Source organism: Petaurus breviceps, unplaced genomic scaffold (assembly GCF_028583685.1).
Source record: "Petaurus breviceps papuanus isolate PSGF00001 unplaced genomic scaffold, PetGlider_PUasm1.0 47, whole genome shotgun sequence".
Classification (NCBI taxonomy): domain Eukaryota; kingdom Metazoa; phylum Chordata; class Mammalia; order Diprotodontia; family Petauridae; genus Petaurus; species Petaurus breviceps.
Window position 1 is genome coordinate 1,472,388 of NW_027186349.1, and position 25,410 is coordinate 1,497,797.

A 25,410-nucleotide genomic window follows, 5' to 3' on the forward strand; every position below is an offset into this window, starting at 1 on the left:
TGTATATATATATATATATATATATATATATATATACATACATGCATTTTTCTAGCTGTCTTCTCTCCTGTATTTCTCTCTCACTCACCCTCTTCAAATAAAAACTAGTTTTGCATCTAAGCACAAAATATCCTGTCAAGAGGCTCTAGGGAATCTTATCTTCTTCCTTCAGCCTTACTCATCAATGTGGTTATCTTCTACCATGCGTGTCTGTTTGAAAAGATTAGAGTTGTGAGTAGGGAAGTCTGAGGGTAAGGAGGAATAGGAATTAGAGAATTCAATAAATGGTCATCTGTAGGGTATCAATGTCAATTACATTTTAACCTGAAAACTGATGGAAGAAAAAATACAATACGGTCTTCATTAAGTGTATGAAAACATTGGTGTGGCCCTGCAAAGAAGATAATATAATTGTATGTTACATGGTCCTCAGGTATACTTCTCCATGACCAGGCTGAAATGTCCTATTCTTAGCCACAACCTGATAATTGAAAATACTGAACCTTATCTGAGTTTTTTTCTGCATCAACTATGTGAAAATTTTTGCTTCAGGAAATGGATTTTCAATATAAAATAAACTATATTTTCACTTATATTTTGATATCTTAGTAATAGCAACTCTGCAGGAAAAATTAACAATTTCCTAACAAATCTGTGTCTGTTATCCTGTTTTGTTTCTGCATCAAAAGTGTTCTTTGATAAAGGAAAAAAGTGCCAATGTGTATTTCTGAGCTGTATTTTCATTGCATTTTAATCTTTTAAAAAAATCACATCTCCTTTCTAGTTCTTGTAATATGTTTCTAACAGATAAAGAATGGTGTCACTATAAGTAAGCAATGCAGAAGGCCATCTGTGCCATGTGAATTCTGTTACATCAGAGATGAGCCTCTCTTTCAGTCTCCTCAGTCATCTCCTCCTTAATACATTGAGTTTATCATTTGTTTTTCTGTAATAAGTTTTGATCTGGGAGATAGAAAAGAAAGAAGAGAATGTGTAAGACTCAGTATATTAGTAAATAGGAGATATGAACGAGAAATTTGAAAATTGAGAGTATCATTTGATTGTTTTTCTTTGCCTTCCTTATACTTTAAAAAATGTAAAAACCACTAAATTATTTCAGGCATTAATAGTACTTCCTGATGATTATTTTCTCAATCAAAGCATGACTATTTTTCATATAAAATCCTGAAGTATCTGGGGCTGCAGGGTCAAAAAGGGATAATAGCATTCTTCCAATTAAGTGGTAGCAGTACATATAATTAAACAGATTGTCCTCTCAGTCTTACCATGTTAAATTTAGTCTTAAGCCTGGCTTAAATAATGAATGGCAGAAATTAGGACAGACCTTGTTCATTTTATTATTTTAAAAAGTTATATTCAACTGAAAATCTGTGTAACTGTACTTAAAGAGCCTCCCTGGTCAGGAAGACTTGGGTTCAATTCCTGTCTTTGATACATACTGGCTATGTCACCCTGGACTAATCACCTCACTTCTCTGGTCCCAAGACAATTCTATAAACCAGGGGCTCTTTTAAAAAATTTTATACCATAGATCTCTTTGGCAGTAATTCTTTTAAATTTAAAAAAATACAGAGCATTAAAAGAAAACAAATTGAAATAGTTATCAAAATATTAATGAAATTAACATTCCTGCTCTAAAATATAAATTGCAGAACCTTTGCCAATACTGATGTAATCTCATGTACTATACTGATGTAACATCATATTCTGAAAAAATAGAAAATAGATGATAGACAATAGAGAGCTAGAAATAGTTGAGAGAAACAAGATAAATTGATGAGTAAAATAAAGAGATAGGTGACAGAAAGATAGAAAATAGATAGATGATAGAGAGAGGTAAAGATGTAGATATTCATTGAACTATGTCATCCTCTGTTATCCATTTAGCTTTCATATTTCCTGAGTAAACATTGATTTTTTTCTTCATTTAAAAAAATACACCAGAAGACATATAGTCTATCTATAGAATGGATGTTCCTATATGGAGGAAAATCTGGCACACATACAAACTGGAAATTTGCACACAGACTAGCATATCTGCCAGAATTTACTATTCCATTTTTAAGGCCATTTCTGCTGATAGCAAAATTACACGATAACTTATACTTTTCACGGGATTTATAATCACTGAATTTAAAAACATCTTGGTCAAAACCATTCATTTTGACAGCTTTCATTACAATGATCTTTACCAAGTCTCTGAAGCAAAGACAGCTTTTAAGTACTGTGCTGTGTCTTTCCTTTGGGTTTCTGTATAAGTATGTAAATATGATAAGAGTTTTGATGAGCTTTTTAATGTAATTTTGCATAATTTGATGTTGCCATGTAAATCTCTTTTATAGGTCCCTTTAGATGGAATTTAACACAGCAAAAACCTTATCATCAGAAGGATTAATGCCTGCATTACCACTTCCTCAATAAAATCAGAAGTTAAGTGGTGGAGGCCACAGACACCTCAAACCTGGATTCTACAATTCTACATTAAGTACTGGAGTTTTTATTATTTTGCTGGAGGGAAGCTTTTGCCAATGCTTACAAGGAACTGCTTATCCCTGCTTCTCTGGGTCCTGTTTGATGGAGGTCTCCTAACACCACTGCAATCACAGCCACAACAGACTTTAGCCACAGAGTCAAGAGAAAATGTTTTCATCATGCCAGGAAGGCAATCACCTGCCCAGCGTGTTAAACGTGGTTGGGTTTGGAATCAATTTTTTGTCCTGGAAGAGTACATGGGCTCGGAACCTCAGTATGTGGGAAAGGTAATGACATTTCTTTTAGCAACCAGTTGATAATAGTGGAAAATTGCATATAAGTGTTAAGCATAGATGCTGAATGGGCCAATGCCTATAACTCTAGGTTTGAAATCCAAGAGATTGAAGATTACTCTTTTTTCACTTACTCAGCATAAGTTTTGGAACATTATTTGCAGTTCTTCCTTTGTGTGTTTTGTGATCAAAATACAATGGCATATTATATGCTGATGTGAAAAAAAATCTAACAATCAGTTGTAAGTGATATTTTAGATTAGTGGATGGATGTGCTAGATAGCGAGATCCAAATGCATCTAGATTTAGTCATATTTTTGTACACATAGGAGCTTTTGCTTTTTTAAAAATATCTCTTGGTATACATATATAGTAATGGTATTGCTAGGTCAAAATGTATGCATGGTTTTATAGCCCTTTGGGGACAGTTCTGAATTGCTCTACAGAATAGCTGAATCAGTCCATAACTACACCAGCACTGCATGAATGTCTAATTTTTCCCACATCCCCTCCAACATTTGTTATTTATCTTTTCTGTCCTATTAGCAAATTTAATAGGTATGAGGTAGTACTTCAGAATTGTTTTAATTTGCATTTCTCAAAAAAATAGTGAATTAGAATATTTTTTCATATGGCAATAGTAACTGTGAAAAAAAATTGAAGCAAACAAGTTTCTCTGATAAAGGCCTAATTTCTCAAACATATACAGAAATAAGTTCTGGAAGCAGCTGCAGCTGCTGCTGATTTAGTGTCTCTCAGGTCCTATTCCTGGTTTGTTGGGGACAGGGCTGTGCTGGCCTGGCCTGTGTTGGCCTGTGCTCCACTCTCACCCAGGTGGGACAGACCTTTCCTACTGACCTTCTAAGTTGTCTTTGGTGTCTGTGGGCTAAAAGCTCCGGAAACTGCCACCACTGCCAGTGATTCGTTCACCCCAAGACCTGCTCTGACTTTTCTGGGACCCAGTCTATGATACTGTAGCTTGAGTTGGACTGTGCTCTTCTATCACCCTGGTGCAACACACCTTTCATGAAGACCTTCCAAGTTGTCTTGGATTGGAAATATGTTTCATTCCATCTTTTTGTGGGCTCTGCCAACTCTAGAATTTGTTTAGAGTCATTTTTAAAGGTATTTGGAGGGAATCTGGGGAGAGCTCAGTCAAGTCCCTGCCTTTACTCCGCTATCTTGGCTCTGCATTCCTAAGGTATCACATTTTTTTTTGCCTTTTTGGAGGGCAATTGGGGTTAAGTAACTTGCCCAAGGTTACACGGCTAGTTTTTTTTTGTGTGGGTGATAAGTGTCTGAGGCCAGAACCGAACTCAGGTCCTCCTGACTCTGGGTCCAGTGCTTTTACTCACTGCACCACATAGCCGCCCCTAGGTATCACATTCTTAATGAGAATAAATGGACAGTTGCTGGACACTATGAATGTGTGTGGGACAAAGTCTATGTTTTTTTATATATTTTTTTCAGTTGTTTGCATTTGTATCTGACTCTTTATAACTACATTTGGAATTTTCTTGGCAGGGATGATAGAATGGTTTGCCATTTCCTTCTTCAGTTCATTTTAAAGATGAGGAAACTGAGGCAAATAGGGCTAAGTGAGTTGCCATGTATCAAACAGCTAGTAAGGATAAATTTGAATTCAAAAAGATGAGTTTTCCTGACTTCAAGAACTCTATCCTCTAAGCCACCTAGCTGCTTCTTTTTCATACAATTGTCTTAAGGCTTCCTAGAATGTAAATTGAGTCATCTTGGAGATTAACTGAAGTCACAATAAGAAACAAGATTTTTAAAATGACAATTCAAATGCCCTGAGTTGTCATCAGGTGGTATATGTGTACGTCTCTATGTTAGTATTTGTATGTGAGCATTGCATGCATAATAGAGGTTAAGAGGAAAGTGGACCTTAATAAACATTGGTATATTAAGTAATTAATTAATATATTAATTAAAGGCAGTGATTGCTCCTGTGACTTAATTGGCATATAGAATTCAGGAGCAAGAAAACTCTAACCAATGCAGATTGGCACTTTCTCTCAAAATTATCATATTAGAGAAATATCATATTAGAGAATAACAGTGACAGATTAGCGACTTGCCCATGAACATGTATTTTGTCAGGGGTGGAACTTGAACTCAGATCTTCTTAGTTTTGAGGCTAGTGTTAGTTATCTCAACTGTGATGCTTCTATATTAAAAAAAAAGATCTGTGAAACATACTCCAGATGAAATATATGAAAATTATAAATAGTAATACAGCCTTTCTAAGCAATATATAAAACCAAAACTATGGTTTAGTTTAGACTGTAGGATTTTATCTGTACAAGCTTTTTCAATTCGGCAGCAATAGCACTTCAGTGTTCTGTCTCTCAATATTTTGAATTTAGAATAGTGTTGACCTAAGAGACATCTAGGTGGGCAGTGAGGTGATTCAGTGGCCAGCTCCTCTTCCTGAACTAAACTCCAGCCCCAGATACTTACTAGCTGTGTGACACTGGGCAACTCACTTAACCCTGTTTGGCTCAGTTTCCTCCTCTGTAAAATGAGCTACAGAAGGACATTTCCTTCTCTAGCTACTCCAGTTTCTCTGTCAAGAAAACCTGAAATGGGCTCAGGAAGAGACACAACTGAAAAACAACTGACCTAGGAAGGGAAGGAGGAAAGTCAATTTAAAAATGAGTAAAAACGGATTTAAAAATTTGCAAATTTCCTTAATTTGGATAACATTTACCCCTTTTGCCAGTTCCTAACAACAACAAAAAATACACATTATATCATAGCACTGTATTACAACACTTTAAAATTCAGTTTTCTTAGCTTAGCAATTTCATCTTATATTATTCTCTTTGCATGTGGTTTTGGAAAGAATCATAATGTAGTTTTTCATTTGGCCACCTACTCTGCTGCTTTTTTTTCCCCCCAATATCGGGTTGATTCTTGTTCCTTTGATATTAGACACTTCTTATACTTACTCAATCTTTAAAGAAGACTACTGCAGGCTCTGATATGTGCCAATTCTGTTTTTCAGATCTGACCATCTCCCTCAAGGTTTATAGAAATGAGAAAACTCACACCTTGCTTTAAAAAAATAAATAAAGCCTTGATTTTACCTTTTTGTTTATTTTTTAAAGCATGCATACTCATGGCTCTCTCTTTTCTTACATATATAAGTCTGTAGGAAGATAACTCAGACCAAGGCCTTCTTTCTCATCAGCTCTGCTGCCAAATAGAGTGACCTTCTTGCTCATCAAAATATCTTCCCTTACTCGCTATCTCAGCTGGGCAAAGCATCAGAATGAATCGCACCAAGCTATTTTATTAATCTTCTTTAGGCTGGTTTGACATTTAAGTGCAAACCTAGACTCTTAAATGGAGCCCTGGGCTATAAAATCTCATAGAAGACATTTCGTTACCTTTTTAACGAGTCCACTGTTGAATATATCTTGAGATTAATTTTGGATAGGTGAAACATTTCAGATTATAGATTTTAGAAACAGGTTATTTAAAAGTGGCATCTGGATTTGTGCATGAGTAGAACACTGAGATTGTATATTTTCTCCAAAGTATTAAGAACAAAACGATATTAAAATATTCTCCTTGTCTGTACACAAATTTATTGTTGCTATTGTTCTTAATTTTATCAATCTATATCAAATTTACTCCAAACCTTTCTTTCTCATATATCCCACTCTCTTCTTGCTTTTTTTGTCTCCTGTCAATCTTTCCCAACCACATTTCTTTGTAGCCTTCTTTTATTCTTTTTCACTAACCTTTCCATGTATTTTCTTCATGATTATATTCCTCTTAATAATTGTCCTATCTCTACTACCCATAAATTCTTCTTTGCTGAGCAAATTTCTCTTGAGTAACCTCTCAGACTATAATTGCTATTTTTTGTTTCACTTTTTATTGAAGGGATTAATAGAGAAAGAATAATCATCTAAAATAAGGAAAAATAGCTTCTAGTCCTGGAGCAATAATTTTTAAGCCCTGTAGTCTTGGGCAGGTCATTACTTCTTATTTGTGAAAAAAGGACAGTTGAGCTAGATCGGTTTCCAGAAAACAAATGTTACAGTCCTGAATGGGAAACAAGAAGGGAGGAGTAGTGTGAGGGAACCATAAAATGGGTATGAGGAAGTTTGTAGGTTTGGGGAAAGGGACTGGGAACTGAAGATGAGAAAACCAGAGGTAAGAATGGTGCAGGGAAATTTGGAACAAAACAAAATAGCTTTGTAGGCTTTAAGATGTTATAATTTGAAGCTCTTTGGCAGAAAAATTTGGGATGTTTGCAGGAGTGTGCTGGAACCAGCTTGGGAGAGAGAGTTAATGGTTTATTTTTGATATTAGCATTTAAAATTTGGAAATCCACAAGTGCTATAAATAAGGGCTTAATTTGTTGTTTTATGGATTGTCTAGTCTTAAGAAACTGATAGAATATAAATGAGGAATAAACTCAAAAGTTTGTTATACATTACTTTTTTAATAGTCAGAGAACTTATTAAAATCTTAACCAACAATATTATGAGTGTTGGTAAAATTTTGCCATAAGTTTACTGAGAGTTGGAAACTTTTGAACTTACATCCCTCTTAGCTTTATGGTTCCACAATGCTATAGGTTCCAAAACCTATTCCTATAGTGATTAATAAGATTTTTGAGCACCCACACACAACCTGGGGAAGACAACCAGGTAAGGGACCCTTGGAATATCACTCACACAGATCCCATTATAATATTCCCTTCCCAACATTGAAACCTAAAGACTATCCAATTAAAAAAATTTACTAAGCAAAACACAGTGATAGATGCATAGTTTAAATAAGATGGGTATGTGGGGTTTTCAGGGAGGACTAGCACTGTGGTGTGTGGGCTTCCAAGTCCTTTTCAGGACTGATTATCCACCTCTGGTGTTTGCCTTTCACCATACTTCCAAGAAACTGTGACATTCACAGCAGCCATACCCCAGCAGACAGCTAAACCAGGTTGAGGGCAACTGACAGGCCTCAAAACTGTCAGTAAGTTAGGAAGATATCTACCTACCACGAGTGTGGTAGATACCACCTTGGGGTAATGGGTGCATGAGAACAGTGTTCCAATGCTCACGAAGGCAGTGCTTAGAATTTAGGCATCAAAGATGACAGCCATCCACTGTTTCCTAGACCATGGCCAGTCATCTTGACTTTGGTCCTGCCACTAGACTTTGATGATTCAGGAAAGGCTGACAATTTTTCACAACTCTGCCTCACTTAAATCCAATTAACACATAAGTCTCCCCATCACCCATGATGTCACTAATCCTCTTCAAAAAGGAAGGACAAATAACAATAGGGTCGTTAGTGTTAGCACCTTATTTTGGGAGGGGTGAGGGCACAGATCTAACTTGCTACAGATAATAAATTTTTATCACCTGGTTTCCTGTACATGATATACTTTGAGCCTATATTAAGTGTGCCTTCATTAAGCCTATATAGGTGTATGTAGACAACCTCCTATTTTAGAGACAGCTAGTTGGGTCAGTGAACAAGAGGGCTGGGACTGAAATCGGAAACCTGAAATAAAAATCAACCAGAGACACTTACCACTAGTTTTATGACCCCGGAAAAATCACTTAATTTTTTTTTACCTCAGTTTTCCTTATTGTAAAATGAGGCTAATAGTAGCACCTATCTTACAAGGTTGTCTTGAAGGCAAATTGAGATAAATTGAGATAAAAGTGTTTAGTATAGTGCTTTAACAAATAATCATTTAATATTCTCTTTCCCTCCCTGCCTCATTGCTTCTATCTCACAGTGTTACAGAGTGATGGGGGTGGGGTGTCATATTGTAACTGCATCTGCAGTGCCTCAAGATTATTAGCTATGATTACTATAATCTGGGATTAGGCATGATTTAGCTATATTCACTGAAATCTGGATAATGTGAAGAAAAGCTTCAAAACTCTTCCCTTAAAAAGTATTAGTGATTTCAGAAGCATCCCAGTGTATAAACTGATAGATGGGTACTTCTTTGGCACACATTATTCCTAGGTGATAAGCACTTTGCTTTAGTTGAGGGCATGGAGGGGACTTCTAGCATAATCTACACTTCATAACAAAACTATCTAGATAAACAGAGGCTGGATGAATGAGTTTGCAAGCACTGTATATAAAATTTCACGTGACATCAAAGGAGCCTATATACTGCGCTTCTGATTTAGGAATATATGCCCCCGGTATATCACTTCAACCTAGATAATAAAACTGAAATATGAAGGGACAGTGCTGTTACAACTCATAATAAGATATAGCAAATCCCTTATTAATACAAATGTGAAAAACATTGATCTGTTTCTATACCCTGAAGAAAACAACAACAGTAATGGACAAGAACTTATCTATTTGTCTTTGTGTCCGTGAGCCAATGTTCAGCCAGCACACCTGCTATTAGTAATGCCCAAGATGGAGGCATATTTTTTCCTACCTGCAATTTCCTGAACAGCCATAACCTTAGCCCACTTGTAAAGGAGTTCTCTTATAAAATTTATGTAAAAGGAACTACCACAGAAGAACTCTGTTTACTGATTAACAGAGTAGTGTTGTTGATCAATCCTCCCACCCTTTCAGGTAAATGACTTAGTAAAATAAGAAACAATTTAAAAACTTTCTTCTACCTATTAGCTATTTTCAGGGGCATAGGGGAAATTATATCATCACTGACATAGTACAATATGCATGGATCTCTGCTGTCTCTCCTCTCTAAACTGCTGCAATAAAGAGTAGTTAAAAATGACAATGAAAGATGGAAATGAAGCATATAAGGTAGTCCTAAGCCCTCATCCAAATGATGCTTTAACTGTGAAAATCTGTAAGTTGTAACTTAGTCATGGTTTTCTTCACTTTTTTTAAAGTTAAACTTAACATTCTGGTAAATTTAATGCATCATGAGGTTACATTCATTATTTGAATTAAAATTATTTTGGCCTTAGAATTAGAACTTTGATGTATTAGTTTTCTTTTCTTTTTTTTGGAGGGAGGAAGGCAATTGGCATTAAAGTGACTTGCCCAAAGTCACACAGATAATCATATTAGTTTTCTTCTACCCTCAGGAAACCAGTTCCTACAAGGCTGAGAATTTGGCTCATGCACATATTGCTTTTCCCCAAGGGACCATCATAGAAGATTTTTGCTCCTCCCTATTCTTTGTAACCTCATATGAGTTCAGAAAACAAGTTAGGTTTCATCTGTCTTTGTAATATATCTTGTCTCCTCCTCCTCATTTCCATTGCTACAACTCCAGGTGAAAATCTCTTTTATCTTTTTTCACCTGTAATATTATATTAGCTGCATTACTCTTATATCGTCCTTTTCCAAAACATTGACCTGGTCCTCCAATAAACCTTCATTGACTCTGCATTACTATTGAATAAAGTTGAAACTTCTTTGCCTGTTAGTGTAGGAATGGTTCTAAAGCCCAGCATTTTCTCTTAGTTCAAGTTCAATATTGGAAGGAAATAAGGTAGTTGTAGGCTCAAGTCTAGAGCCATCAACCTCTTATTTCAGGATCAATGTTGGGGTGAAATTAAATACTGGCAAGACACTGAACATTTGAAAAAAAAAAGGCTTATTCTTTCCTACAATAGCAAGGATATGTAACAAGGATGTAGTGGAACTTAGCTCCTCTGGATACAGCACCCCCATTTCCATTTGGAAATGCACCTGTTGAGTCAATCATCAAGGTATAACAACTTACATGGTCTTTAGCATGCACCAAGATTGAAAAGATGCCTTTACCCTATTAGGACCAGAACAGCAAGCGATGTGCTCTTTTAAAATTTTGCTGCCAGTCCTGCTTTGAACTGCTGAGCACCTTGTACATTTCTTCATGGTTGTCAGCCAGTAAATTGCTCAGCATTTGACTTGTTCCCCAGTTGTTTAAGCGGCAGTGGGACCAACTCACTGATGCTTCTTGGACCTCAAGCATAATAAAATAATAAATTGTATCTTAATAGGGCCATATATTTCTTACATGATTGTCCCTCTAAGTGATAAAAATGCAGTAGAAGAGCAGCTAATGAAGATCCCAGAGCCTCCCTTTAACAAAAGATAGCATAAGAGTAACAAATAAGACAAACTGATCATTGGCTTAGTTCCATAGCACATCCTCAGACCACCCTATCTATGCTCAGCTCTCATCAGCAGAACAAGTATCTCTATTATCCTGTACACTGTTGGTGGTAGACAACCTAACCGACTTAAGGTCTCCTTTGTCAGGATCAAGAACCCATGAAATCCAACTCCTATGAAGTCCTTATGTTCCACATTGTGAATTCAGTCCACATGACTGAATAGCACTCTTTCCTCTCTCAGTTGTAATGGGCAATCCATTAACTTACTTTATAGAATCCACACATTGCATGTGACTCAGGGAAAGTCTTATTCCATTTATCCTCAACATAAACACCACAACTCACACACTAATAGCCATTACTATTTAATATGGTATGAGAAATGCTAGTTACAACAGTAAGATAAGAAAAAAATAAGGGAATAAACATAGGTAAAGAAGAAACAAAATTATAGTCTTTTTGCAGATGATGTTTTATTTAGAAAGCCATAGAGATTCAACTAAAAACTAATTTAAAAAACTAATTGAAACAATTAACAACTTTAATAAAGTTACAGGACATAAAATAAACATATAAATCATCAGAATTTTTATGTTTGGTATTGCCAACAAAACCCAACAAAAAGAGCAAGAGGAATTTTTTTTTGAAATAAGTACAAGGGCAGCTAGGTGGTACAGTGAATAGAGCACTGGCCCTGGAGTCAGGAGGACCTGAGTTCAAATTCAACTTCACACACTTGACATACTTAATAGCTGTTTGACTTTGGGCAAATCACTTAACCCCAATTGACTCTCCCTCAAAAAAAAAAAAAGAAGGTATAGAAAGTATGAAATAATCAGGAAGTCTTTTGCCAAACCACATATACCGTGTTCCCTGATAACAAGACCTATCCCGAAAATAAGCCCTCCCTTTACTGTGTAAGATTCCTCTAAAATAAGCCCTCCCCCGAAAATAAGCCCTATTGAGATTGCTACTGTAGTGAAGGTGATCCCCTGCGCTACACGCTACATTACGGTACCCTCTGTATGCACCGTCCCCCGTCCTCTCCCCCCGGTGAAATGCACGCTGCGCTCTGAGCTGCATCCAATCAGAGCTGCAGCAGTAAGCGCGTCATCCTGTTCTTCCCCAGTGATTTGCTTATTGAATAAAGGTACATTTTTTTGTTCACATTTACCTGTTTATTAAAATTGCTGTCAATGTTCATTAAAATAAGCCCTCCCCTGAAAATAAGCCCTCTGGTGTTTTTCTGTCCAAAAAAAATTAATAAGACAGTGTCTTATTATCGGGGAAACATGGTATACACATACCTATATACAGGAACTATATGTATACACCTGCAAAACACTGGACAAATAAAGACAGATCTAAAAAAAATTGAAAAGTAGCAAATGCTCAGGGGTAGGGTGAGCCTCTATAATAGAAATGACATCCTAAGTTAATTAATTTGATGCCTTACTAATGAAATTACCAAAGGAATAATTTATAGACCTAAATAAAAATAATAAAACTCAAATGAAAGAACAAAAAGTCAGGAGTCTCACAGGAAATTATAAGGGGGGGGGGAGTGAGAAGAAGGAGTACTAGCAAGTATCACATCTCAAACTACTAGAGAATTGTAATCATCAAAACAAGTTGTTATAAACAGAAGTTGATTGGTGGATAGATTAGATCTGGGAGGGGAACCTGTGGCCTGCAGGCATTTGTTGTCTGGAGTTTGGATTCAGGACTGCACTTGAGGACCCAGAGGGCCACATGTGACCTTCTAACTGCAGATTCCCCACCCCTGGACTAGATATACAATATAAAGAAACAAAAGAACACTGTAGTCAAATGTTTCATAAATCCAAAGGTCCTAGCTATTGAGAGCAAGAGTTCAATACTAGACAAAAACTGCTAGTAAAACTTTAGAATAGCTGAGTAGAAACTAGATAGAGACCAGCATCTCAGGCTATTTACCAAGGCAAACTTTAAATGGATAATCTCATAAACAAACTAAAGCAATGAACAAATTCCATGTCAGATCTATGGATGGGAGAAAAGTTCATGACCAAGTACAATTTAGGATCACAGAATGTAAAACGGTCAATTTTGATTATGTGAAATCAAAACAGATTTTAGATAAAACCAAAGTAGTTAAAATCAGAAAATAAGCAGGTAAAATAAGAAAAAAAAATTGAAGTACATTTCTCTTGGAGAAACTACTTAGGCCCCTGTCTACCTCAGACTGAAAAGGGGTGAGGGTGGACATCAGAGACACCTCCTAGATCCTCTTTTTACTGAAAGGAGGACACCTCTTCATTTTTTAATTGGATAATGGACTTCATCACAACAAAGATCCCCCTACTCTCTGTGGATGGCCTCTTCTTTCCCACTCCATTTTCAGCTTCTTTTCTTGCTCCATTAGATTTTGAGCTCCTGGAAGACAGGACTGTATTTTATCTTTGTATCAATAGTACTTAACACAATGTCTGGCACATAGCAGGTGTTTAATAAATATTGATTGAATGATTAACTCTAATGAAAGTCTCATTTCTAAGACACATATACTACTGATTCAAATTTATAGGAAAAAGAGCCATTTCCCAACTGTTGTAGTACAGTCATTTTAGATTTTTTTGTGACCGTTTTTGGAGTTTTCCTGACGAATATATTGGTATGGTTTGCCATTTCTTTCTTCAGCTCATTTTACAGATCAGGAAACTGAAGCAAACAGTTTAAGTGACTTGCCCAGGGTCATACAGCTACTACATGCCTGGGCCTGTATTTAAACTCAAGTCTTCCTGACTCTAGTCCTGGGATCTACCCACTGTGCCACCTAACTGCCCCCATTCCTCAATTGACACATGGTCAAAAGATGTGAAAAGTAATTTTCCAAAGGGAGAAATTCAAGATAAGAATATGAAAAATGCTCTAAAAAACTACTACTTGGAAATATGTAAATTAAATAGCTGAAGTTCTACTTGATACTCATCAGTTGCCAAAGTTAAAAAAAATTGTAAAATGTAAAATGCTAGAGGGGTTATAGGAAAACAGGTATGTTAATGTATGGTTGATGGAACTCTAAATTCATTCAGTCTTTCTGGAAAGCAATTTGGAACTATGCCACAAAATTTATTAAACTACATACATTTCAAACAAGCAATACCATTAATCAAAGAAAATAATAGGAAAGATAAAAAAAAAGCTTTTAATAGATGACTAGAAACTGTACCCATGATTTTACTACTATGGGGGACTTCCAGGTAAAAAACTCTCTCTACCAATGCAAATTGGTATCTCATCTACAGCTTACACTCTGAGAGAGCTGTCTGTCTAGGGCAATAAGAGGATACATGTCTTGTCCAGAGTCACACAGCTAGTATCTGTCAGAGTTGGGATTTGAACCTTTCTTACTAGCTAGCTACTCTGGGACTAGTGCTTCCCCAACAGGGAGACCCCTAGTGAAATCATAGGTTTAATTCTTATCTGCTATTGAGTGAAAAAAAGTATGTCTACTTGTTGTTTAATACATATATGAAAAAACATAGATTTTCACTAAACATTGATTGTGATCTCTCATGACATGGTCTTTCCAGAACATTCCTAATAGGAAAGTTTCCATATATTCACCATTGTAGTTGTTTGTCCTTCATTCTTGAATTAGATCAATGACATCACAAGGATGATATCTTGTGCATGAATTGGATTTAAGTGGAGCAGAGCTACTGGATGGGAAAGTAATAACTAAATACAACAGTCTTTGTGTACTGTGGCCTGATCATACCATATTTGGAACACTGTTTTTGGTTCTGAGAATCAGGTTTTATTAATGACTCATAAACTGGTCATTATCCAGAAAAGCAAATCTAGAATGGCTAAGGGCTTCATTTCTATGGACATCACTTGAAAAGAGTAGGGTTTTTTGTTTTGTTTTATCTGAAGAAAAGTTAAGGAAAACATAAGATATGTATTTGTATATTTGAATGGCTATCACTTGGTAGAGATATTAATTAGATTTGCTTGTTCCTAAAATTGAAGCAATGAGTGGAAATTATTTGCAAAAGAGACAAATTTAGACTTAATGAACAATTTCCTAATGAGCAAAATTATCTCAAAGTGAAATAAGCTGGGTCAGGAGTTCCAGTTCCCCCATCCCTCTTCATATTGGATATTATCAAGCAAAGGCAAGATAAGCACCTTCTTTGATTCTATGAAAGACTTCAGTGTCCACATCAGACATCGGGACGTTGTCTTCTGACAACGCTGTGATATCTAACAATAATCTGTAAGTAAGGATTCCTGAGGCCACATGTTGGTTCAATTTGGATATGTGATATTATCCATGCTTTATTCATTTGTGGCGTATTTATCCATTTATTTATTTGTTTGTTTTGTTTTGTTTATTTATAATACGATTCTACTTGCATTCAGGAGTTACATGGCCAGGTCATATATTAGATGCTTTTGGTGTAGGGCATTTTAACGACTTTTTCCCACTCCCCCTTTCCTTAGTTCCACATTGATTTATCTGTGTTGTATAACAAGAAAGACACCAACTTAAGGCAATTAACTGTCTTTATTTTTCCATTCAAAATAAGGGATGTGGTTAAGTGTCAGTCTAAGTAGAGAGATGATCACTACTGTTTTTTTGTACAGAATACAGGAGATTGTGACCATTGAGATTGTAAAAGAGTTAAGCCCATAAAAAGACTAAAACATATCAGGCCCTCCAGACACATAAAGAACATTCCTATAAACAGAACCCATATTATATTTAGTATATATTCCAAATAAACTATAGAAAGACAGAAATGTAAGTGACACTTTTTAATATGTTCTTTGTAGTTCTTAAATATATTTTTCAACCTATGTTAAACTGACTAGAATGTGTTCTAGGAAATACCTAGATGAAGTCCCAGTCTAGTTATTCAGACAGTAGGATTAGAATGTAATGAAATACTTGTGGACCATAAAATCCAATAAAATAAATTTATTTACTTTAATAAGAGATTAAAAGGATGCATTTGCTAATTAAAAACAGATGCTACTTCCCTCCACCTCAGCATTTACCATGGCAGCAACACTGGGTATGAAAAATGGCCATCAGGGCAGTGCAAATTCCATTAAACCTCCCCATGGACTGGGCTTTTTATGCTAATGATTAAGCTCTCATCCCTTGGACCAATTAAATCCCATGAATCTTTGCCTGTCTAAAGGAAATAATCCCAGGTTAAGGAAAATAGATGCCATTCCAGATATAGTTTGTATCATCAGTAAATATTTTTTTCTTTGAAATTTATCATTATAGTTCAATTTTGTACTCTTGAATTTCATATAAAGAGTTTCAACATTTTCATATCCCGGTAGCAAGGGTTTCAACATTTTGTTGTACTGATAATTACATTGAAGACATAGTCTTGTCTAGTTTGGAGTCTATTAACTTCACACAAAGTGCAAGAACCTAATAGGATGATTTACTAATTGTCATTTCCCTCCTTCTGACACTGTTTAATCTTTATTCTGTAATACATGTAATAGATAAGAATCAAACCTAAGTTAATGTTTATAGCAGCAAAGAATGATTAAAACAACCATGATTACCACTCAGTTTTTAATTCATTAAACTTTGAAATTAATGGGTCAGCTTTTTCATGCAAATGCTATATCTTGGATTATAGGATATTCAGTACTGTTGCTAAATTAAATTAATTTCATAAGCTTGTACTTAATACTAGGTGGTAAATTGAATTGGTTATTAAAAGGAAACACCTCTATTCCAGGTCTAATGGCTACTATGAGGCCAACAATTAGTTTTTCAGTACAAGGGTAAAATGATTCAAGTGAACAATTTATTTTAGTTCAGAAATCATTTTTTTTAAACTTGTGCATCACCCCAACTTGTGTGACTTTGAACAAGTTGCAACCTCCCTCAGTTTCCATTTCCAAATTTGTAAAATGAGAACATTGAACTAAATTGCTCTGAGGTCCCCTCTACCTCTAGATCAATAATTATAACATATTTCCTGTACTGAGGGATCTTAAAATCTCATGAGTGACAGAGAACATACACGCATGAAACAATAAAATGATAAAATAAGTAGTAAAATTAAGTTGAACCTTAAAGGGATGTGAAAAGGGACAGGGAAAATGCATTTCTTGTTTGATTTTTCTTAATGTTTTTGTTTTGATGATATTAAATGAAGCTGGTTTATGTAAAATTCTATTATTTTCTATACTTTATTATTAATTTTTGATGTTGACTAAGATTCAAAGTGATTACATAGGTCTAAGCATTATATAACTGGGGGTCCAAATTTAGCACTATAAAATCCTAATTGTATGAGATGAATGTGAACTAAATAATTTACAGAGAAAGTGAGACTTGAACCTTACATTCTCTGAAGAAGGAGACCATTGCAACAAGAATGTAGTTATAAGGGGTGGCCAGGTAGCACAGCAAGAGCACCGGCCCCAGAGTCAGGATGACCTGGGATCGAATCCAGGCTCAGACACTTAGCACCCACCCAGAAACACCTGGCCATGTAACCTTGAGCAAGTTACTTAACCCCAACTGCTTTAAAAAAAATAAAAAGAATGTAGTTGTGAGCACAGCTTATTAGGTGAATATATCAGCTTAATGAAATAGGTTAATGTTGCAAAAAATGTTTTTAAAAAATAACTATGCATGGGCAATTTGGGGAGATTTTAGGAAAAAAAAATCTACACCTGTGATTTCATTAGCATATAGAGCTACTACTGAGAAAACTCCCTCTATTAATGTACTTCAGTGATTGTTCTGCACCTTAATAGTCTCAGAGGGTTCATTGGGATCTGAGAGGTTCAGTGGTTTCTTTAGTACACTTCACAGGCAGGACTTCCATTCATGTTGTCCTGACTCTGAAGCTGACCTTTGTACATTATACTACACTCCCTCTCTCATAAATAAAAACACTTTTCCAATATTCTAATTTCCCCAGTTTTGTGTATTAGCTCTGTTTTGTTGCACATGTAGAGTAATAGGAAGGTAAGAAACACTGGATGATGATAGCCTGGGTAGGGAATCTTTGAAAATTTTTCACAAAAGAGGTGGGTTATTCAGTTAATTGAGTTAACATGTGTGATGGCTTGGGGTCAATGTGCAGTGGAAAACCAAATGGTTTGCTTGCTGATAGCAGAAGGCACAAACTTGAGTGGTTAAATAGAAAGTTTGTTTTGGTTTTTAGGATCAGAGTGACTGGTCAGGAATCCTGCTTTGATTCTGAAAGCCATTTGAAATTACCTTCACCTGAGCATTAATCACTTGCAGGTGAAAGGAAAGTTAGGGATGACTCAGGATGCTGTGTAACATATTCTAGTGCTGAAAGCTACTTGGAATAAAACAAAAAAAGGCTTTTGTAAAACTGAGGGGGGTAAATTCAAAAACTATGAGGGATGAAAGGGAAAGTGAGTGTGAACTTCTCTGACTTTCTTCAAGTCTCAGCTAAAGTCTTGTCTACAAAAACCTTATTCAGTCATCCTTAATCTTAGTGCCTACCTTATAAGACTATCCTGACTTATCCTTGTTTATCCAACAATTTAAATCTTGTTTGTATGTAGTTTTTTATATGTGCTCTCTCTCATTAGACTGTGAACTCTTGGAGAACAAGACACATTTAAAAAAGACATTTATTTTTATCTCTAGTGCTTAACACAGTAGGTGCTTAATAAATGTTAGTTGATTGAATGGGAAGAATCATAGCTGACATGAGTATTATACATATAGCAATTTAAAAGTTGAAATAGCATTTCAATAAAATAAGGTATGATGAACAATTGTCTATAAAACTTACTTCATTTTTACCTGGAAGAAAATTGGCTTGGTTATTGATAAGCAGATAGTTCTATACATTAAAAAAATATATATTGTTATACCTTAAAGGTTGTGACATCCATTTAAATTAATTTTATTTACAATTTATGGAATGAAGAAAGCATTTAATATGCTTACTATCACATTATATATATATATATATATATATATATATATATTAACATATGGTAAAGCAGAGATCAGGCTTCTATTAAAAGACTTGGGTACAGCAATCACATGACTCATTCATGTGATGTCATTTTCAAGAAGATAAAAGAGATGATGTTGCATGGACTTTTATTTATGACATATGTTTACCCAGTCCCCAGAGAAAAACTTCAGAGTTACTCACTTGTTGGATAGAAAACATTTCAGGCAATTTATATTTCAGGTTAAATGAAGAGCTTCAAAAGAGGAGTTGTTTTAATGAACAGTTCAAATGTTTTCAGACCAATCAGAAATTCATATTGACACTTCAGGTACTTTCCATCACTCAGCTGAGATTATGGCCTAAATTAATAAACACACCTTTAATTTACATTGGTGAGCTCTTCTCAAGTTCTAATTATTAAATTAGCAAATGTACAGAGGAGAAACATTTCCCTAAGTATCTATTTTGGGAGGAAAAATATGAGAAAAACATGTTTGAGAAATATAAATGAAGCAATAAAATATAATCTTTTCTAATGCCACAAATGAGACAAATGAAGAATCCTAATAGGATTTTGACTGTGCTTTGAATTGTGCCTTTTATGAACTCTGTTGCTGAGTTTTTTTAAGTATCTAAAGACCCAATTTTTGTGTTGCAATAATTTTAAGTTAAATTGAATAATGGTTATATTTTTAAACCTAACAATAACTTTCATAATAATTAACAGAAAAGTTTATATGGAGAAGTAACAAATTCAGGTAACATTTGCCAAAACAAATTCTGACAGTCATTTATTTACTTTTTATTTCAAAAATCTTACTTATCAAATAAAAAAGTTGCAAAATATACCATTTTGTGGTCTCATTAAATAGCAAAATGGTATAACAAGAAAGTCTTAGGATTATATGCACAAAAATATCAAAATTACATTTAAACATTGTGTAAAGGCATAATCTGATTGTAATGTTAATGGATTCTGAAGATCTCCCATGACCCTTTGTCTTGGCCAGTAAGCAGGTACTTAGCACCTTATTTCAAGTTAATGTCTTGTTTAAACTATTTAGTTAACACAGAAGTAGTTAACACCTTGGGAGGAAGTTTGTAACAGGAAGGGACTGAACAGGGAGGAGCAATACTGTATAGAAGGAAAAACCCCAGCTGGGAAAGTCAGGATCTCTCAGTGAGTGCCTAGAGGCTGGAGCTTCTGCTGAGACTTTTCCTTTTGGAATTTCTGTGGAGAACTTCCAAGAACCAAGCTGAGAAGCTACTGTGAGTGAGAGAGGAGGATCCCTGCTTGAAGGAGCCTGTTCTGTTGTGAAGGCTTGGGAATGTGGGTGTTCACTGCACTAACCATGTGTGCCAACTTCGTGGCTATTGTAATGACTTTGGCTTTCTGGTTCTGGGACTCAGTTTTCTGGTATTTGAATAAAGACTTTGATTCTGCCCTCCATATGCTACATTTTGTGATTCACAGATATACTAGCATATTCATAACCACCATGGGTGTTGTGAATATTGCATTGTTACACCGATTCATAATCCTTTCCCACAGAAAGGACACAGATATGTTCCTATTATTCTTTTGGGTTCATTATTATTATTACTTTTTTGTTGTTGTTCCTGTCAGTTACTTTTAGAAAAAGTTATATCCTATTCCAAAGAACTGCTCTACTATTGTCTTACTGACTTTCCTTAAAGATGATTCAAATGGAAAAGATTTTTGTTGCTTTTGCATTGAATTTCTAAGTTGCCCAATGGGAAAAGATAAAGACCAGTTCTTTTCACCTCAGTTCATCTTCCCTCCCTTCCCAGATTTGACTGAATATGTATATTCCCACTAATATAATTTTGACGTGGTAAACACATGTATCTTTTTTTTCTATTTTATTGGGATTTTACCTTTATTAAAAATATTTTATTTGCCTTGAAATTTCAATACAGCCAAAAATTGACACTGTGGTCTAAGAATAAAGAAACTACAAGTATGCACAGCCTAAAAAAAGTGCTAATTAGATAATAGGTGGACAGAAATTAGAAGCACAAAATGTGTGTAGTGATAGCTTAGAAGGTACTTACTAAGTTCTATAATAAGGAGAAGTAAAACTCAATATATCTATCAGCTAATAGTATTATTCTTACTAGTTACCTATATTTTCATTTGTTTCTTAGTAGTGTGTGATGTATTTAAAGATTCAAATTATTATTTACATCTTGTGAAGAATCAACTTAAATTTGGATTCACCAGACAAGCAATAAAGGTAACAAATTCAGATTCACCGGGGAAGTGACACAAAAGGAGTATCAATCTAGTGGGTGGATGGCACCACAATGTTGTTGGTCAAGCTGGGAGGTAGGAATAGTTTAAAATGAAAATCAGTCCTGACAAAAGACAAATGTCAACTTTGATACAAAACAAAAGCCTCAAAGTTAAGGGATCCATATGGGGCCAAGGATCAGTTGTTTGCTGTGGAAGTTGGTATAAACAGTCTGGGAAGAGGGAGAGCAAGGCAGGGAACAGAGAATCAGCAGATAATCGTGGACTACGTTAGAGCAAGCTGGAGGTCTAATAGTCAAGAGGTTAGTACAGTAGAGTTCAGGAGTCAAGATGAACATGACTTGGCAGTCCAGAAGGTATGTTGTTCAAAATTTTAGAAAAAAGAAAAGAATGAATTGATTTTATTCCTAGAATTTTTTGCTTTCAATTCTGTTTTATATCCCCCACCAAGGTAGCCAGTTGTCTCAAGACTGTAATTATAAAGAAAAGTGACTATAGCTAGATAAGGAAGGTAAAACAGTAGAAAACAAATGTGTGGTCCTTATAAGGAGGCTTTTCTCCTGTCATTTCCTAAGATAATTACTAATAATCCCTAGAAACAGAGTAAACAGTCTTGAATGGATGAAGAGTGAAAGACATTTTACAAGATCCTTTAAGTATGTGAAAATCTTTTAGACAATGTTGAATATATACTTTCCGTGTCTTCAAAATACAAAAAGAAAAAGAAAAAGAAGTCTATGATTTGAAACTATGGTATAGATGCTTAATGTGAGTAAATTTCCCTTCTCTATCCTTTATTAATATTAATGATGATAATTCTTTTAAAACTCTGCACAATTATGCAACTTCCCAGGCATTTCCTCAGTTCTGTGAGATAAATCATGTCTTATTTCTAGCTTGCCAATGAATTAAGTGGGGCTCAGAAAAGGTTAAACAATTTGCCATGTTTGCGTAAGTGCTAAGTGATAGAACCTGGACTAAAATGGCCAGGTCTTCCCATTCCTTCTGGTTTCCATGACAGCCCTATTCCTGTGAGGAGTGTGCTAAGCATTAGAATTCAAAACCAAGAAAAACTGTGAAATCTCTGTGGGTCTGGTTATCATAATTCTTTTGACTCTTAAGTGTGAGGAGATGTCTGAAGCTAGGAGTATATTGGGGAGTGCTATAACTTCAGCAAACACTTTGAATGGAATTCTTAGTTAACTATATAGCTTAACTGAATATATAGTTAACTACATAGCTATAACTTGTTCAAACAACTTATTTGTGTGTTTTTGTTTGTTTGGTGGTGAGTAAAACTGAGCTCCCTGCTTTGCTAATTTGACCAGTGAGTTCACTCAGAACTACTGAAACATGTAAGCCTTAATCTTTCTCAGTAGCTTTTCCAGCCCCTATAATTCTATGGTTTCATTGGCTACTGAGTTTTCATTAGAAATTGATATTTTACATGTAATTGACTCGGTTTATATGAAAGCAAGAAGATTATGGCTTCTCATCATTTTATTATTTTCTTCCACACTGTATTACTATATCTTAGAATGTGTTTGCCCTCAAACTATTACGGAGTGAGAAGGCCTGACTTCACGACCTGAGACTTAATATCTGTATGATCTTCAACAAATCATTTAACTTCCTTTTACATCATTTTTTTTCATCTGTGAAATGGGGGAGGGCATGGTAGATGGCCTCTAAGCTTCAATATAACTCTCAATGTGCTATATAATACTAAAATTTTTGTATCCTTCTATATCCTTTAAGATAAGGACAACAGATCCCTGGTAAAATTCATTTTACTTGCTACTCTTCCTCAAAGAGTATACATGTTGCAAAATAGACTAAAATAAACATACATTACTATGAATATGAATAAGATTTTCTTGACTCTGTGTGACCAAATATCTGCAAAGCTGCAATTTTTATTTTTAAAATATTTTGGCTTTTTTTGTAGCTTGTTGCAATATGGTATTGCTATTTTTTTTCAAAGAGAAAATCTTCATCGCATATAAAGAGCATAAGGGTGACTTCAGAGGATGAATTAAAACATAATTAGATTTCACAGCCCCCTGACACCCTTAGTATGCTTTAATGGAAAAGAGCTTCAACCAATTGATGTCATATTTTAGGATATCACTGCTCCAGGGATATGTGTGTAGTGATTGTGCACATGTAGCAATGAGAAAAAGTGATCCCCAAACTAAGCCTGACAGCAGGCCTCTGCTTCTTTGTATCCTTGTAAATGATGGTCCATTAGGGCCAATGTTGCTTCCCTGTTTATGGCTTTCTGAAACTGTCTTTATTTCCTAAGTTTTGGCAATGTTCTTTCTTGGTGCAGCTCATCATGCTGCCATTATCATAGTATATTGGAAATGACTCCTTTTATTGTCCAGTAACTCTGTCTATAGTCACTAGAAGCACTAATGTGTGATTCTGTAGTGCTTTCATCTTCAGGATGTTACATTCTCCTTAGCATTCAATCAACATAAGCAATATGTGCAGTGTGAGGAGTAAGCCAAATACTCTAACAATAGATTTTTGCTCTTGTGAGAACACATGCATCAATTGATAAAACTGTAAGCCAGGGGGGAAAGCATTTCCGTTATTAGTTCAGTCCACCAATCATAAAATCTAAGGTACCGTTTTTCAAAGGTGTATAATAAAAACCAGTTAATGGTCCTTACTTGTCAACACCAGCTGCATCCATCCAGCAGCAGGTTTGTGTCTCTGGCTTAACACTAACTGATGACAATGGTAGATACCCAGAATCAATCAATGAATTTCTGTGGATTCTAAAGGAAATACTCATATAATCCTAATGAATTCGGGCACCTGGCATTTGTGCAGCTTAGCAGCTGTCATAAATAAAAATATAGTGCAGACTTGAAACAATGACTAAATTCCTTTTTAGTTTTCTCTACAGTAAAATCTAAAAAGAAATTTTTAAATGCTTATGGTAATTATTGTTTTATATTTCAGGTCATTTGTTTTTCATTTCCTTCTGTATATTTTGTACTAAATTTGTTATGCTAATTGAGTTTTATATATTTAATCAGTACCAAATAGTTTTATTGATTATTGTTTTGCAGTGTTAATTTACATAACATACTGCTAGCCTTTCTTCCTTCCTCCAGTCTTTTGTTCCTACTGATGAACTATTATTTTTTCCTTGCTCTCAAAGGTAATCAACTTAGTTCATATCTGGAAGCATTAATCAATCATCTATTGTGTGCTAGGGACGAGGGGTACAAAGTTTAAAAAATGTCTTCAAAGATTTTTCATTCTACTGACTATATAGGAAATGCAATGTAATTTAGTGTTGAACAGACATTTGGAGGTGGTATCTCTCATGAGATTTGAATGAAGATATAGATTCTGAAATCAGTGTTGAGGATGGATGAAGCACATCTCAGGTATGGATGTTGCCTTATGAGACTGCATGTGAGTCAGAGATGGAATGTTAAGTTTGGTAGTATCATACACTTAGAAAATAGCGTATGGTAAATGGAATAATTAAAAAAAAAGAATCCGAAAAGGTAGATCCAGGGATGTATTGAGGATCAAATGAGATAATGTATATAAAGCTGGATGAAATGTGGATAAAGAAAATGGATGTAAAAAAAAATGCAAACCTTAAAGCACCATATAAATGCCAAGTATTTTATTTTCATTTTTATTTTATTATTAGCCTACAATCACTAGGCCTCCAGTTGATGATGACTGAGTCTCTTCTGTACCCTTACTGAGATCAAACAAAGTTTGTAGAGTAATACAGAGGTATGCTGATAAATTAAGAACAAGTCTCAGAAAAAATGCACACACATCTTTGAGTTTTGTATTTATTATTAATAATTTCTTAAGTCTAGATGATCAGCAAAACAATAAACCCAGCCTAATTTGAAGTGATGTTGATTTCTGAGTTCTAAATGGTTAAGCTGAAAGGCTTTCAAGCTGGTTAGAGTTAACTTCAGAACATCCCTTAGTAGAATAAACTCCAAAAGCCAAGGTAGTTGGGAGACAGGGGCTTAAATTATTGTTAGAGTTGGCAGGAGCCAGTGAAGATTTGTGAATTTGTGAATTTAGAATTTTCTTTCTTTCTTTTTTTTTTTTTCTTTTTGGAGGGCAATTGGGGTTAAGCGACTTGCCCAAGGTTGCACAGCTAGTTTTTGTGTTAAGTGTCTAAGGCAGGATTTGAACTCAGGTTCTCCTGACTCCAGGGCCAGTGCTCTATTCACTGCGCCACCTAGCTGCCCCCAAATTTAGAATTTTCTTTT

General features: G+C 35.2%; 1 protein-coding gene across 1 annotated transcript in view; it reads left to right on the plus strand.

Annotated features, from left to right (window-relative positions):
- CDH12 (cadherin 12) overlaps nucleotides 1–25,410 on the plus strand; it is a 1,453,320-nt gene that overhangs the window by 1,032,421 nt on the left and 395,489 nt on the right. Inside the window, exon 4 of the mRNA XM_069101402.1 lies at nucleotides 2,364–2,780. Within this exon, the coding sequence (XP_068957503.1) occupies nucleotides 2,550–2,780 (231 nt within the window). The 5' untranslated portion in view covers nucleotides 2,364–2,549. The remainder of the gene's footprint in view (nucleotides 1–2,363; nucleotides 2,781–25,410) is intronic.